Raw genomic sequence first — 17,666 nt, forward strand, 5'->3', positions numbered from 1 at the left:
CTCTGTGGGATTCCAGGCACACTTGTTTCAGAGTTCAGAGGTGCTGTAGGGCTCACTAGAGCTCCTTGTTCACAGCTGAGTCTCTCACCAGCTTGGATGAAAGCAAGAAATTGGATGTTCCTGAATGAGACCCAACTGGCCTGCCTTCCATCTGCTGGGCTGCACTGGGTCTCTGCTGCCCACTGATTGCATAGGCAGGGTGGTCTTCTCACAAATAACAACATCCACGAGGTGCCAAAATCTCAGGCTAGTTCTCAGCTTGATCAGTTTCCCAATCTGCTTCACCACACGGCCAAGTGACATTTGTGCCAGAATAAGGCCAAAGGAGGAGCTGAGGGTGGGAGGGAAGCAGGGCTGCATTCTTGGTTCTGTTTTTTAAGCTGCAGAGCTGGCTTAAACAAATTTGAAATGGCTGGAATTGTCTGGTAAAGCACTTCGCAACTTACATGCATGGTCACATTTGTGTGCTGTGTACATACACCTTTTCTGCCTTAAGGCAGCTGGGTGGTTGCATGCACTTGCCAGAGTTTTGGAGTTTCTGGGACAGGGAGCACTGCCTGTGAGCTCCCTAACTGCCTCCAGGATTTTCTTTGTTCGTGGAATCTTCAGCAGGCTGAGTCCCAGTGCACCAGCTCTGGCATGTGTACTGCCTGGGCACTGGCCTCATTCCCAACCAAGCAGTGCTTGTAGCACGAGGAATTTTCACTCCAGTAAAAGTCACGGACCACCTTGGCAGGGGTACCATTCTCACGCTGTGAAGTGCCCTCTGCATTGTGTAGTGCAAGGAAGTGATTTGGTTGAAAGGAACACCATCTTCTTTGTTTTTTCAGATTCTCCCTCATTCTCACCCAAAATTATTTCTGTTCTGGATCATTTCCATGACCCAGTTCCCTGCAAGCCCTCACAAGTGGGAATGAGCAGCAGGGTGGGGAGGTGACAAACAAGCTTAAACTGCCTGCCCTTTGTACTCCATAGGAAAAAGAGTGCTAGCTTCTTTGGGGCTAGAAAACTGAGGCTACAGAGCAGAAATAGAGCATCGTGTGAGTGCAACTCTACTGACACAGCTGGGATTATCCAGGAGTAATAAACCCACCTACTGCCCCCTGTATGAGCTGAACAGTTCTGCCAGTGCAACTGCATCTGTGCTGGGGGATTTTACCAGCATCCACTGTGCTATAAATACAGATGTCTGTATTTGGACCTGACCATAGAATGTATCTTTACCAGCTTTAATTGATTTTAGCTAGGAGCTAACTGGCTCCAGAAGAACTACTTATAGCTTAACATTTCTGTGGAAAATGTACCATTTAGTAATTAATGGGTTTGGAAAGCAGCCAGAATCTTTCCATCTAATCCAGTTTAAGAAAAAAAGTATCAATTGACTCTTTTTTGAATGGTAAATATAATGAAATATTTTACAAAATATCATGGTTAAAAATAGCCTAGTTGCACTAGCTGTCATGTAGGATAAATCACTTGCATCAGGATGTGATTTTTTTGATTTGTGGTCTATGCAAATAAGCACAAGGTTTTGCTCCATATTTTGTATTCAGGCAAAGTTCCCTGTGGACTTCAATGGGAATTTTGCCTAAGTAATAACAGCAAAATTGGTCCCATGAGAAAAAAAACTGATCACTGGGGAAAATTAAGAGATTTTTCTTAAAGGCACAGATGGCAGTTGAGCATTTAACTTTAATTGGCTTTTTACATGAGTAGGGACCCCTCTACCGTTTTACCTTTAGAAGAATCCTCCTCAGAACTCTGAAGAGAGAAATGTGCGTGACGGTGGTGGATAGTCTGTTGCTGGGAGGATAGAGCCAGTGTGCTCCAGGGAAGTTAGAGAATGCTGCAGAGCGATGTGAAATAGCTGAAACAAATGCCAAGATGGAGCACTGAGAGCTTCCTTTACTCTCATCGTGTGAGTAGCTTTACTTGTCATGGCAGCAGTGTGTGTGTGAGGAGTGAGAGGGGCAAACGAGGGGAGAGGGAGAAACTGCAGAACTTCAAGGGTTTATAAGAATGCTTAAGGGGGAAAAACATGAATGTTAAAGCTTATCTGGGGCATGGAATGAAATAATTTGGGGAAAGTAGCCTTGAAGGCTCGATTTAGTATTTAAGCATGTCAGGCTGAAAATTAATTGAAAATAGTTCTTTAAGTTTTCCTTTTGCTTAGCATGAATGTAGGTGGCTACTAAGAGCATGAAAAAAAAAAAGAGATGGTTGTTTAAGGTCAAAGTTACGGTAAGCACTCTGCTTGGGTTTTGATGTAGTTTGTTTTTGATGCATTTTCCTCAAATTAACTCACTTCCATTTAAAAATATTTATTAATGTTTTGTTTAATATCATGTTTAAATCCAAATAAAAATCTAAGGAGCTTTTTTTCAATTGGTGCTAAAGGCCCATCAGAGTGATTGCTAAGCTGAGACTTAGAATGATGCATAGGCAAGACTGTCACTGAAAATTTCACTTGCGTCACACATGGGCAAGATAGTAGCTGTAAGGAAAATATGCTTTTTTTTGGAAATTAAGAGACGTAGTATTTGGGACTGATTAGAACTCAATTCTGGGTATTGGAAGCAAGGAAAGCTAAAGGCCACTGCTGGAAAAGTCAAGGATAGTAGCAAGGCCTGGGTTAAGAGATGTGGCCTGGCATCAGGTAAGGAATCCATACTTCAAGGGGCATGAAGTGATTAGAGCAACTGCAGACTGGCAGCAATAACACCTAAGAGTCAGGACCAAGCACACGGGAGACATGGAAAAGCAATTGAAGCTAAGGAAGCATTGTACAGGAGGAAGAATAAAACCAAGTTTAGCTTAGCCAAATAATTTGTTAAACAGCCAAAGCCAGTATCTTGATGGTGTCGTAGTTGTAAGTGTGGTGTTAACTGGCAATGCTTAGCTTCTCCTGGGATGATTCTGGCTTAGTCAGCCTCTGGTCTTAGCAAAACCTGACTGATAGGATCCCTATCTCCTTTGATAGCTGCATGAACAGGTCTTGTTCAATAGCCTCTCTCTTCCCATTCACTGGGATGTAGACTTTGGGTACAGAGATGTATATTCCTACCACAGTCCTCTAGGTTAGGTGTTGGGAATTTATAAGGTTTAAGTCCTCAGTTTCTGGTTTTCATTTAAGATATTTTTAGGACTTGTGGACTGTCCATTCCTAGAACTCTTCATCTATGATCTGTTGGTCAGATACAGAAACCTATCATGGAACTGCCTTCTCTGGAGAAGCTACAGGTAACCTGGGGGGTGGTGCATTCAAAGACAAGAAACCTGTTCTTTTTGACCCTCATAAATGTAAATAATTACATAACAGTCTCTGTATCAACTCAGGTATTGACAAGCTTAGGCCTGTAAACATGGGATTTTCTTTTCTTGGAGAGTCTTCCTCCTCCATTCACCAGCCAAGCAGAAACAGAGTCACTGGCACTGACTCTAATCCATTTGTCTTCAAGCTTCCCTTACTTCAGGGACAGGCAGACTGTCTTTCTCTGTCACTAAGTGGTCTGTTAGCATCTTAAATGAATGCTCTCTTCCTCTTGAAAGCCCTTTGTCTCTGCACTGCCTGCAGTCTTCAGGCCTTGCAAATCCTCAACCTGTCACTGAGGCTGAAAGGACTTGACATGCCCTGGACAAAGGAGCCTCCTGCAGAGGTTTTCTGTCTCCTCGTAACACACTCTGTGCTCCAGCCCACTGCCAGCATGGCCAGGCAGAGACTGGGGTATCCCACAACTATTTTGAGTAGTTGCCAATGAGCAGTTCCAGAGCACATAGTTCATATTCTTTTTCCTGGTTTGCAAATGTCAACCACAGGTCAAACCACATCTGTCTGTCTGTATATATGTTGTATATGTGTGTGAGCATGTATACATACAGAAACAGAACGGGTTAATCTTTCAGGTATGTAATGAAGCCTTGCACACGTGCTTCAGAAATTCCAAGCAAATGCAAGTAATTACATCTGCTGGAATTGAGTGGTTGTAAACTCCAGGAAGGATGTGGAGCAAAGGAGATAGGGAGAGAGGATTGGCAGCCACTGAGGAATGCATGGTTCTCCCCTGCTGACTGTTCGGAGGCCAGGAAGGCAGGTGTTTGCCTCTGCAGCATAAGAACACAGGTAGTGATTTGTGGAGGTGCATATATTTGTGTTGATTAGGTTTCTTTTATAACTAAGGAGTGAAAGCCATTTGTGGGTTCATTAGAGTTGTCATTAAAGATGTTTAAAGGTGAATAGCAGTATTCTGTAAAAACCTGTGGAAAAAAACAATGAACAACACAAAACGTGTTACCTGAACTTTGATCCAGCCCTTGTGTCATTGAGGCAGAAAATGCCATGTTAATTCTGTAGCTGCTTTTTCCTGGATTGTGAACTAAATTAGAAGCTTTTGTGTGCAATAACCAGGAATGGAACTGTCAGCCTTGCAAAGGTCATAACTCCGGTGCCCTTCCCACAGTCCTGCTGGAAAGAAAAACGGATATTTCCTTCCACAGCTGATGGACACATGATTCCTAGGAACCCTGGTGCAAGAATGAGAAGATTTGGAAACTGCCATAAGGTGCAGTAACATGGGTAGTCAGGGAAAGGATTGTATCTGAGGGAATTCAATTACTGGGATGAACCATGTGGTGAAGACACAGGCAAGTCTTTCACACTTTGAGATTAACATTAGTAGTTCTTCAAGATGCTTATGAATTGTAATGACTTTACAGTGATATCCTCGTTAAAGTAACTTGGAAAGAAGTTTGACTCCACAATTTCTCTGTTTTCAGTGCATGGACTTAGGGCAGAGATCAAGATGATCTTTAATTCTGGAAAAGTATTGGGAATAAGAGGGTATTATGTGACAGGAATCTCTAGCTGATGAAAAAGTTTCCCAATTACCATATGGCCACAGCTGCTCTAAAGGTATCCTTGAAGGAAGGAAAAAATCAGAAGCAGGGCTGGGAGCTAGCCTCTGGGCTAGGGAAGGAGCTCTCTTCACAGGACCGCCTCCAGTTCTACCCTGTAGGTACTTCCCTTCCAGATCTTTTCCCTTAACACAAAGAAAAGTCCTCCACCCTGTTCTTTTGACTTTGCAGCCTTTCTTAAAACATCCTTTTGAAATGGTCTCTTGGAGATGTCATGAGGAAAACTCACTGCCCTGTTTCACAGGGTTACATGAAGTGTACTGGGACACACATTATTACAGTGAGCATGAAATGAATGGTAGTAAATCTGCAAGAAGTTCTCCTGTGCTCTGTAGGTGAGGTCTTATTTGCGTACCAGTACAGGTTTTCATGTGAACATGCATTACTTTGGAAGGATTTCATTCCATGACAGTAATTTCTGTTACTAGTTTTAGGAATAAATTCAACTGTTACTGTAACATCAGAATCAAGATTTATGCCTGAGAAAAATATGCCTGTAACTTAAGAAGGAAGAAAGAATGAAATGCCATTTGACAGTGGGGTAATGCAATCTGTGCACATTCAGCCATCGCTCCTTTCCCTGGCTTTGGTGCAGGGAGTGAACGCTTTTGCTTTGTGTCCAGGCTGCAGGTTTGGGGGAGAGAAAGCAAAACTGCACATACTCTGCAGGGAGGAGCTATAACACAGATTGATCCGGTTCAGAAGAAAGGAAATGTTTTCTTCCAAACCATTACACAAATTCTGGATGAGCATAAAACTGTGTAGTTTCACCCTGAATGCTTTTGAAACAGAATGCTTCTTTCCAGAGTGTGCATGTCAATATAAGGAAAACGGCATAAATGTCACGCTCAGTCTGTCCGAGCTGCGTAGTTTTGTTCTCGTGCAATGGGAGCAGGTGGTGGGAGGTTGTTTTGATGGGCTGAGAAGCTCCTCCCCTCCTTCCCCAAGCAGCATTCTCATCTGCGTCAGCAGTAATTGTGTGCCTTGCACTGCTTTTCAGTGAGGGTGAGTGCAAAAGATACATCAATATGAGGTATCAAACTGAGGCTTAGGTGTTGCTTTTAAGTGGCTACTCATTTCCTTGAGCCATAATATGGGCTAAAGGTTAATTTACACATTCTTCGTGGAAGAACAATTTCTCTTTTCTTGGGGAAGGGAGAAGGAGGGGGAAAGGGCGTTGTTTCATATTCTTTCCTACCTATAGACTCCATGTGATGTACAGTGCTGCTCATGCAGATTTTTTTTTCCCCCCTCACCGGATTATTTGCTAATCAGACTTCAGTGCAGTGGCGATAAGGGCGAGACTGTTGCCTAGCTAGGAGGCTGTGCCCGCCCGCGCCTCGGAGGCAGGAGCGGCGCCGCTGCCGCGCCGGCTGCCGGCGCGCCCCTGCTCCGGCGTGCCGCGTGTCCATGGGCCCGGCGCGGCGGAGCTGTCCGAGGTGCTGGGATGCTGGTTGCAGCCGGATTGCAGCCGGAGAGGAGCCCCACAGTCCTGCTGGCACCCGAAGGTAGGCTTGCTCTTTGTTTGAGAATCCCTGATTAATCAACAGCGGCATCCACGGACCCGGGCAGCTGGAGAAAGCGAGCCTGCCTGTAGTCACGGGGGAGAGACAGAGACGATGCCACGAGCCAGACTGTTTCAGACCTGTAAGTGGCAATGAGCAAGCAAGCATCTTTCCTGCTGCAAGAAGCCATTTGGATAGGATATTTGCTGTTCCTTATATTCCTTTCTTTTTGTCTCCACAGAACATTTTCAAATGAGGCACCTTAGAAATCTCTGTGTTAGTGCATTTGATGGTGCTGTAATCGTCTGTGTTGTAAAGTGGGTAAAAATCATCCAGTTTCTTCTCTGCTGGACCTCAACGCAGGGTGTTGTTTATACCCTCCCATTATCCGTACCCTTTCCTCTCTGAATGTGGATTTAAAGAAGCAAGCACCTGTCTTTTCTTTCCACTTCATTTTTTAAAGCCAAACTTTCCATGCCATTTTAATCGTATGTTAAGAAGATCTGTAACATAACACATTGACTTACAGTGATGTCGAATTCTACAATCTGGGCAATTCTGCCAACAAGATTTAATGCACTTTAACTGAAGAAAAAACTGAGCCTAACTGAAAAATCTGTTTCTTATGGTGCTGAAATATCCCTTCCGACTGCACTGAGAAAACCACAGGAAAGGGCTTTTACAGGCAAAAGTCACCTTTGATTATTGCACTTAGCGGTCCCCGTGGACTTGAATTTTGGTACGTACTTATTTTAATACATCATATGAGCATGCTAACAAAATATAATGCTAATTAGAATGAAAAAAATAACATTACAAAATGAAATAATGAGTTGTCAGAATGCACAGCGATGAGGTTGCATGTATATTTAGAAGGTATTAATCAAGCCATTGCTAAACTAAATGCTGAAGTCTATTTGGTCTTGTGTACTTCACATGTTGACTGTGCTTGTAGTAAAGACATTTGGCAGCTGATTTTATTTTTGTTTTCAAAAAGCACTGTTAAATAATTAAAACCATTCTTTTACATTTTCTGATGAATTAATTGAAATAATTTCTAACATCTATGATAGTCACTTATCAGACCTACTGCACCATTAATATTTTACAGCATCTTAACATGATGCTGATGGTAGTAAAATCTCCATTTCATTTTCTTAAAGAGGAGGAAAAAAAATAAGTCCATCAGCAAGAAGCTCGTGATTTCTTCTGAGTCCAAATGCATTCCTATTTGCGCAGAGAATGTGTGTATATGTCTGCTTGTTGTGTGGTTTTATTTCTTGTTGTTGTTTATAAGTTGTCTGCATAATAATGGGATGATGAAAAGTCATAATTGTGCTTAAGTTCTGGCCATTCTGAATCTAGGTTTGTGATTGTCCAGCATCCACTCAGTTAGGAGGAAGCTTTATTTTCCTCTGGGAATAAAAGTGATAAAAGTGTTGCTGTATTGCAAAGTAAACAACAGCTTTTTACATCCTGGACTCACAGAGGAGTCATTGTTAGCAAAGACCTTTTTCCTTTTCAAAAGGCACCTGCAAGGGGGCCAAAATTCAAGGCCCAGGTTATTTTTTCATTTCTTAAAACTATAGGAAACATAGCTTTCCCCTATAGAAGGTAGGACATCTGTAGAAATTGACTGTTCCTTTAAACTCATGCATTAGCAATTTCAGTCTACTGAAGGAGACACTTTTAACCTCTTTAAGTGAAGGGCTCAGCACTACTTAGCTGTAGTGATTTCACCCAGGTGCTAGAGCTTGTGCTGTGCACAATAATGAGCACCAGGTATGTAATCTGTAATCCCAGCCAGAATAAAGTATATTTTGTATTTACAAATGACAGTAGTGATTCCTTGATTCTTTTTCTTTAAATATCTGCATATACGGTTGTCAAATTATATGTAGTAGGAAAGTTGCAGCTGATTTCAGAAGCTCTCTCTTTTTTGACATTATAATTTCCGGCATCACTGCATGTGGAAACAGAAATGTCATTTTATTGTTAAAAATGAGCAGGGAATGCAACTCTAAAAGGCATGTCTTAGCGATTTGTCTCATCACATTCACCTGCTTGGGTATTTCATATATCACTTGATATGAGGCACAGTTATGATAGGAGACAGAGTTCTGTAAAGTAGTCTCTAGTATATTTTTCCCTCATTAAATTTTTTCTTGATTGCAGTGAAAGTATCTTTTTGTACACCCAATACCATTAGGTCTTTATTAGTGCTGCTGTGGTCAGCAGTTTGTGAAAATTGGATACGGCTGGCCTGTCTGCTTTTATTCTTGCAAGAAGCTAGAATACAACAGCTCAGACTCGAGGGCTGAATGGCTGGTTATCATCCCTGTTTGTGCAGGATCCTTCTGATATCATGAATTTAGTGGAAGGAGTTCAATATAATGAGAAAGCAGATGTTCTTTCAAAAAGAGAAGACGGTGTTTGGGAGGGAATCAGGCAGTACTGGAGAGGTGTGTAGTAGGCCTTTATAAATTTGAGATTGGACTCAGGACTTTGGGCAACCCCACGCTTGTTTTTCCATGGTCTCTTCTCCTATGTTAAAATTTTAAAAAGAAAAAAAAAATCCCTCTGGTTTGGAAGAAGGCAATCAGTGCTTTTGTCATTACTTCAAAAAGCTCCTTCAGTTTAATGTAAGCACTGCCAATTTTCAATGCAGCACAGCTGCAGCTTATGGCTGTCAAGCAAGCTGAAAAGCAACTGATATTTGGGGATCCTGATGTGAATAAGAGAGAGAATGGCATGTCTGAATCTTCACGTGTAGCACTGCTTGGTATTCAGTCAATTACTCATATTCTGAAATCAATATTTTTGCACACTGATCATATGAAAAGGAAGTGGTTTGTGGTTTGATCAAAAATGCTGTGTATGTGGCATCAGAGCAAAAGGTTCGATTAGAAGTAAGGTATGCAACCGTCCTGTGAAACACAACGCACTCTGCTCTCACAGAAATTGTGTCTGAATCAATACAATGATCTTGAATTTAGTTATGTAAATATTTCTAGGCAAACCGGGAAGGGGACTGCTTGCCCTTGCCAGTAAACCAGATGCATTGGCAGGGAAGGGAAAAAAAAATCTTTCTTGCTTTACTCCTCCCATGCTGACAGAATGGATGAATGTGTGAGCCGTGCTGGTGCGAGCTGCTCTGTGCTCCTCTGCCAGGGTCCCTCTGATCTGGGGGTACCTGAAGGGGAAGCTGTCAGTGGGCACCTGGGTGTGACTGTGGCTTTTTCTCAGTGAGATTTCACAGTGTTGGTCTTTAAGAAGCAAAGTCTACATCATGGAGAATGCCTTCTTTGTGTCCTTGTGCTCAGATGGATTTTCAAAGATGTTCATGTTCAGTGAACACTCAAAACAAAGTTCCTCCAAAAATTTTTTGTTCACTTCTCAGTATGTTGGCTTCAATAGCTAAAGTCCAAGGCTTTTATTCTGTCCCACTGTCTCCTTTTGTTGCTTCACAATAAGGAGGAGAAAAGAAAGGAGTGTCTAAAGAATTTCTTAAGTGGTGCAGCTCCCAGTTATAATTTTCCAGTACTGCTTGATTTCAGAAAACAAAATGTACTGAAAGCAACTTGATTACAAATACATAGGTGACACTGTATAGTCCTTTTATCTGGCTAACAAAATCCCTGACCACAGTGTGCATGTTAGGGATACCAGGATTGTGGGGCCTCAGCTTACATGGCTTATTCACCAATTTACATTTGCATGGTTTTAATCAAATATGAAAGTACTCAAACAGAACCCTTGCTTGTGCCTGTGTCTGCCCTGGCAAGTGGTTAGGAACTGCTCACTGCCTGAGTTTACTGGTCACCAGAACCTTTGCTCAGTGCTGTCCAGCCATTTTCCAAGAAGGGGGACAGGCAGGCACTGCATGGGTCTCCAGGGGCTGTATATGTTGATTGCACATATATAGCTGTCACAGCTATTGAGGACATTTATTTATTAAGGTAACATATTCTCTGAAGTGGCATTATACCTGTAAGTAAAGCTGGTCCTAGTGTGCTGCCCAAGGAACACTAAGACTGTAAAAATGTTTACAGTAATTAACTAAGCTTTTTGCACCTGCTGTTTGCATTTGTAATCCCTGTTTAAGTATAGCATGCACAACTGCACACTATTAGTAAATGTAGTGGGGCTGTAAAATACCACATACATGGGAGGTACAAGGGGTTTGAATCAGAAAATGCTTGCTGCTTGCACTGAGGCTTTTTGGAGTCAGTGCCATAAGCGCAGGATCAAGGCTCTGAAACATCTGTGTGTCCTCAGCTCCCCTCAGGAGTACCCCAAACTGAATTTGGTGTCACAACAATGCAAGGATCCACAGTCACAGGAGGAGTTCAGTAGCTACAGTTGCTCAGTACTGCTGTTGGATTGAGTCCCTGTTAGGACAAAGAATATTTAGTAAATAGTAAGTTTTTGCATGAGTTTAGTAATAAAAAGCATCAGTGGCAAACCAGAATATAAAGTCTCACCTCAGTTTATTAAGCAGAATAAGGGCTTTTTATTTAATTCTCTTTGCGACTGGAATGACTTCATCCTCCTGTTTAAAAAATAAACATCATAATACAAGGAGGTTCAGCATATCCTTAATTGTCAGCTCATTTCTGACCTCCAAAAAGAAAGGAAAAAATGAGGGGAAGAAATTCAGTCACAAAAGACCATGTAAAACATACCATGTGTCTTGGGGAAAAATGGATGAGAACTGCATTTACTGAAACCCTGTTGAAGTTATCTTCTGTATAAAATTTCCTATTATATTTCAGGAGTAGACCCTGGTCACTGAAGCAATCAATGGCAATACTGCCATTCAGGTCACTAGGGTGAGATTTCTCTGTTGTGCAAGTTTATTTGAATTTCATTCAACATATGAAGAAACAAGGCTTTACCAGAAGTCCAAAATGGAATACACAATAAGATAGCCATCTACTGGGGAAACAGCCCAGATTTTAACCATAAAATGGCAGATATCATTTGAGGAGTTCAGAGAAAGGGGAGTTAGAGCTGTCTGTGCTGTTAGCATTGGTTTTAATCTTGTAGCCTTCATGCTGTAGCTTCACTGTAGCAAGAGACTCAGGAAGGGGCTTTGATATCTGGCCTTACTTTGTTAATCAGCAAGGTTAGTAATTAGTCTAAAATATTGTCTGCTGAAGAACCATAGAGTCTGTTCAGCTCAGTGTCACTTTCTAGCGTCCTCCTGAGCAGACAGTGTGCTACTTATGGTGAATATATAGAATGGCTGAATGCATATTCCAGCCCAGCAGAGTTGTGGCCAGCTCCAGTCAGAGCTGTGTGAAATGGCATGCAGGCACGTAGGGCTGCACTAAGACCTCCTTCATTGGTTTCACCCTGCAGGGATCAGTAGGAATTGCTTATACCCATGCTTGAAAATGCTTAAAGATCACTTCAGTGACCCTCAACATCAGCCTTATGTTCACATTGAGGCTTAGTTGATAGGTTGTTCTTGGAAGGCAGGAGAGGTAATAGGAGAAGACCCTTTGCATCCTCTGAGTCTTCATGATTTTAACAGTTGTGCCATTGTACAGAAATTGTTTTGATATGCAGACATGCAAGAAAAAGGGGAAATTATCAGTGTGCTTTTAAGGTATTTAGTGCCTGAAACTAGCTGTTTGTTGCCACTTCAATAGTTCCCCCAGTCACAATAGGGGAAAACCAGAAATATATTTGTCTACTCGTTTCATCCCCTGAATTTTCAGAGTCAGGGCCCAGATCTGAAGGCCCAGAGTGGATTTCTAAATCCTTAAGAACATTTAAATTTATTTATTTATAGCCAGCCTAGATCAGAATTTTACTTCTCCAGCTTTGTAATAAATATTAGAAATATAACATCATACTAGGAAATAGGGGAAAGATTTTTGTCACTGATTCCACAGGAACCCTGCCCCTAAAATTTGTGTGCAGACAGGATTCTTATTTCCTGTTCAATAAGATCCTTTCTAGCTGTAGTGTTGGCATGTTCTGAGGCTGATTCCGAGAAGCCACGCCATCCTTCAGGGAAGTGAGGAATGCTGTAGCAGTGAATAAGCAGACGTGCCTTAGAGAGCTGAGTTCAGCTGCCAGGGCTGCCAGCAAGTCACTCAGTGACTCCTGCATCAGCCCCTGGCTGTGGGATGAGGGCCCCTCATGGGGCTGTGTGCAGGTAGTACTAGTCAAGCTTGTAATGCTCCTGCACCTTACAATAATCAGTATTTAAAATAAAATAGAATGGTCCTATTTTTTTCAACATCTATTTTACTTGTTTAATAAGTGGTTTATCCAGTCCTATCCAGCACAGACTTTAGAGGGAGGCAGTCTATCTCCTGAAATTCTACTTTGCCTTTAGTGTCCTCTAGTATTTACTGCTCCTGCAACTCCCAGGAGTTCTGCTGATGAATGGAAAACCTCTGGGGCCTTTCTGTAGAGTTTTTAGGCTGCCTGCTACAGACCCAGGAATGACCCAGGGGTCTAAGTGTGTTCTGCTCCAAGGTGCTGTAAACCCCAGTGTCTGCCACACCTCTGGAATACAGATTCTTGCAGACTTCAAGGGTCTGTTCTGAAGGTCCCAGCTCAGCTGGGCACTCTTGTCCATTCTTGGAGCTTCAAGCTAACAAGATGTTGGGCAACAGATGACCAGGGTTTATGGGCTCCCTATCACATTACTAAGAAATGCAGGAAAATATTTCACAGTATTTCTTTCTAAATTTTGAACCTGAAAAAAGCTTTTAAGTTTTTTGTTTAAGAAAACGGAACAATACTTTTCACCTGAACTTTAGAATATCCTGCAGAATAGAAACTTTGTCTGGTAGTCAGAATAGGAATTTTTCCTGGCAATTTTCTTTGGTGCAGCCTTATCTAAACTGCAAAAGGAACCTGTCATCCTGTGATGGGAGCTTTCTCGGTTCAATTCAAACTGAGATTCAGGATGGCAGTGCTTATTCAATTGATGGGTACTAGGAAATGGGAAAGGGTGGCAGGAAATGTTTTTGGGATTTAAATAGTGTAATTGTATGGATCTGCATTGCCTGTTAGAAGAGACTCTTGGTTTTGTCTCCTCTTGTCTTGAGTAATGTTGTTCTGTGTTCTGAATTGCTTTGTTTATTATCTTTTAAATAGGAAAGTCTGAAAAATTGTCTCTTACAGAGATGTTAATTACAACTGACACAATCTTGCTGTCATAAACCATAAGCTATTTTCCTACTGATTAAGATATTATGTGTTTTTCAACCTGCAGGAAACGTTGCTTTCCTTTGTTCATTATCTCCTGCAAGATGATGAGTTCTAATCAGGAGGAGGTCACTTTGGGCTCTTTTCTCCAGTATATTGAAGATATGGGGATGAAAGCCTATGATGGCTTGGTTATACAGAATGCATCAGACATTGCTCGAGAGAATGATCGCATGAGGAATGAAACAAACCTGGCTTACTTGAAAGAAAAGAGTGAAAAACGCCGAAAACAAGAAGAAGCAATAAAACGGTAAATATTTTGATAAAAAGATGAGTGGTCTGGCAGAGTGAATGAAAAACAAGGGATTCAGATATGGTAAATATGTGCAGAGCAGTTGATTTCTAAGCAGCTTGCTGGCAAAAGCAGTACATACCATGGGCCTCTGTCAGGCCTCTGACACACGTGGTTTACATTGTGTTGACATAGTCAGAGCGTGTGTGGCATCTTGAGCAGGTGTGATTTGTAACAAAAAGTTTGGGTGTTTGGAATAGGAGATTTAGATCCTGTGACAAATGGTTTGTCATCCTGTTAGTCTTGTAGAAGAACAGTTTGTGCTTAGTGCAAAAATGTATTTGTGTGTGAGCAAGACAGGGACAGTCTCACAGGTCAAAATAGACTCTCCTTGCGCTGATGTTTTAAATATGGTAAATTTTCAAAGCTTTTCAACTGGTGTCTGAGGTTTTTGATTTTTTTTAAAACAAGTGTCTATTATTTACATTTTCCTTTCAATCCTGTGATCTCTGAAGTCAGTAACAATATCGCAATCACTTGCAGGAAAATGGATCAAGCCCCTGATGGGCAGAACACTATAATGGCTCTTCTTGAACAATTCCATTGATTTTAATTGACAGTTAATGAGAGGAGCATTTGCATGACCTGGCCTCTTGTGCCAATGGATTTCAATGAAATCTCTGCAGCCTCTTGGAGAGGAAAAGAAGATTGAATGGGATAGATATAAATATTTATTACATACACCTTTGTTAATACAAAAAATTGGTTTTTCTTGAGGTGAAGGTAAAATTTTGTTATACAGGTAAATCCTTCATCCAAATCCTTAACTTTTATATGCAAATGGATGGCTTGAGCATAAACTGATAGGAGGTCCTTTGAATTTTTTCCCCCAGCATGAGTCTTCTGTATTTCAGTTTAAGTGATTAAATTTTATGCTATGTCTTGGGTACTGTACATCCAGGTATAACAGACACGCTGTGCTGTGAACATTCAAGCAACGCCTCGGTAGTCTGATAATTTTGATGGAACATTAAAAGGAAAAGAGCAGCACACACAGTTTGAGAGAGGAAAGAGATGAAGGAATTATAGTGAATATATGTCTGCTTTATGTTCCAGGGAGTGGAACTATTTGGGTTTTCAATAATTTCATTGGAGTGAAAAGAATACTGTGAAATTAAGGTGAATACAGCTAATTAGGCTGTACTCTGGCTAACCTGCTTGCATGCATTTTTATATGTGTGACCATAAAGGTTACTAAGTACCAGAACATATTTGTTATGAATAGGTTTCTTGGGACATGAGAGAGTAAATTGTGGACCTACCTGGTTCTTTATAGTCCTCTAGCCAAGCTTTTCTACTTCATTTGAATGGTAGTGACAGTATTTCCTACACTGTGGTTGGTTTGTGTGGTTTTGTTCATTGATCCTGGCAAAGAGATTTGATGAAGAGCTCTGGATACGTACAGATGATTTAGGGCTGAGCCAAACCGTGAAATTCTTGCCCACACTCAACTGAGATCAATGCAAACTGAGTATTTATCCTCAGTCACAGAGCCAGAAGACAGGAGGTAGAGGACCAGCAACACAGTGGGCTTATTAGAGGAACAGCATGTATTTATATGTGGTTTGGAGATACCAACATTTCCTCAATACAGTGCTCTTCTGTGGGAAACTATGTTTGCAGTGACTCCCTCTGATCCCTCCCCATTTGGCTTATCTCAGTAACACTGAGGGGGGCAACAATATCTGCCTGAGGAAAAAAAGTAGGAAAACACCTCAGGAAATCTTGAAAACCACTTTCTTGAAGTCTTTTTTGCTTTTCCCCTTGTAAACTTGGTGAGGTAAAAAAAGATACTTGAGATCAACCTTTGGTTGGAAAAACTAAAAGCGATGGCAGACCAAGGGAAAATTCCTGATTTGACTAAAGGGACCATGAGCCTGAAGTCACTTAGGCTGATTGCAATTGAGTCAGCCCCCCCAGTAACCTCCAGAGATTCATCCAAGACCATGTTGTCTATTGAAATGCAGCAGTCAGGAAAGGTTAAGTAGGATCATTGAGTTATTCTTTGTTCTGTACTGTATTCTTTATGTCTTTACCTTATCTCGGTGGGTATTTATATTATCCCTAATTCCTGAGAGCGTGGCCTAGATAGCAAGTGGTGCACATGTGCAGTGGTAACTGCCAGCAGTCTGGAGACTCCCAATAGCTGAAAACAATCTCCTTAGCAACAAGGGAGTCATCCCCTGTGATTAACTGCAGGTAGATTTTTGAGGAGGAAATGGGGTTCCCACCAATACTCTTCTTTTGCATGTGAGAATCAAAATAAAGCAGCCAGAAGTCTTTGGCACCTACAGAGAATTACCTGCTTCTCCAATTATTGAATTATTTAGAAGGCATTCAGTTTTAGTGTTCAGATGGTCTCTATTAGAAGAAGGCTGTTTGTGTATATTAACAACATAATAATGAGTAATACAATGTCTAATAAAGTGGTGATATTCACACACAACACTATTTAGAAGCAGCTGTTATTTACCTAAATCATCTCATAATTGTGCTGAATGACTTAAGTTCATTGAAATGCATCAGTCTAAGCAGTTTGGAAACAAGATCTGAAAAATGACCTAAAAAAAATTGTTTGATTTTAAGTTTTGCTTTCCAAAGGATACATTGGGTTGTGTTTCTTCAGTAGCACTGATGAAGTGACACCTTCAGAGTGATTGCTGCCTCATGGTGTCTGGTTCTGATAGGTTAATTGTGGGGAAAAATGTATGGATCCATTGTACATTGCGGGAGATAAACACAACATATTGGATTGGGAAAAAAACCCAACTAGTCTTTGTCTAATCTTGCTGGGCTGAGTCAGCTGATCTGATCTGAATTTCTGACCTAATTTTAGTATGGTGCTTAGCGCTCATGCGGAGAAAATAAGGTTAATGTGCTGGTTAGTAGCTGAGAGTAAGACATAATAAATACATATGCATATAGGACCTAATGTATAGACATTTTTTTCTTCCATCTTTTATTCATCTGGTCTCATTACATGATCATTGTTTATCCAGGGAGCTGTGTCCAGATTAAGAGAAAGTAGTGGCATATTGCCCACAGAGCCTATAAATTGCAAATAAAGTTATGGAGCAGTATCATTTTCACTGGCAATCCCATGAGACGTGCTTTTGCCATGATACAATATCAGCTGTAGGCAGCATTTCTGGGAACAGAAGGTAGATTTGCCTCAGCTATTGTGGGTGCCAGGAAAAAGGTGAGTATTTGGAATTTATATAGGGCATCTGTAAGAATGAGCAATTGCCTTCTGACTCATCCATAACTGAAATGCACATATTTAGTTACTTTATTATTGTTTTGTGCGGATACTTCACCAATATTTTCCCTTTTTAATTGCGCAAATATAAAAGCTTGGTAAGAATCAAATAATGAACCCTCCTCCTCTGAAGGCTTGGACACGTTGCATTAATCAGAGCTAAACTTTTGAAGAGTGCATGCTTTCAAAGGTCTGGCTTCTATTTTTTTATGCATCATTCAAGTTACTCTTTCTGTCAGGGAAGTTGTCATTTTCACTTGTAACACTGTGAAGATGTCACTACTCTCCTTTAAAGCTGGTGGTGTCAGTGGGCATGAATTTCTGCCTGCCAAATCCTGGACTTAGTCATCAAAATATTTACTTCTAATGGTTTCCCTTACTTGTAGCTCGTTCCCAGGACCTAAATGGCTCTATGGAAAGCCTTGCTTGTGCTTGTATCCAGACAGATGCTGTCAAGAGGAGGAGC

At 41.3% G+C, this 17,666-nt stretch overlaps 1 protein-coding gene across 2 annotated transcripts in view; it reads left to right on the forward strand.

The window, feature by feature from the left end:
- The first annotated feature begins 4,405 nt into the window (after positions 1–4,405).
- NYAP2 (neuronal tyrosine-phosphorylated phosphoinositide-3-kinase adaptor 2) overlaps positions 4,406–17,666 on the forward strand; it is a 132,698-nt gene continuing 119,437 nt past the window's right edge. The window contains exons 1-3 of one of the 2 annotated variants that reach the window (XM_023933213.2): positions 4,406–6,558; positions 6,658–7,155; positions 13,657–13,899. In XM_023933213.2, coding sequence (XP_023788981.2) covers positions 13,694–13,899 — 206 coding nt within the window. In that variant the 5' untranslated portion in view covers positions 4,406–6,558; positions 6,658–7,155; positions 13,657–13,693. The remainder of the gene's footprint in view (positions 6,559–6,657; positions 7,156–13,656; positions 13,900–17,666) is intronic. The other variant, XM_023933214.2, reaches the window with a different exon arrangement.

Source organism: Cyanistes caeruleus, chromosome 10, assembly GCF_971803275.1.
Source record: "Cyanistes caeruleus chromosome 10, bCyaCae1.hap1.1, whole genome shotgun sequence".
In the NCBI taxonomy this organism is placed as follows: domain Eukaryota; kingdom Metazoa; phylum Chordata; class Aves; order Passeriformes; family Paridae; genus Cyanistes; species Cyanistes caeruleus.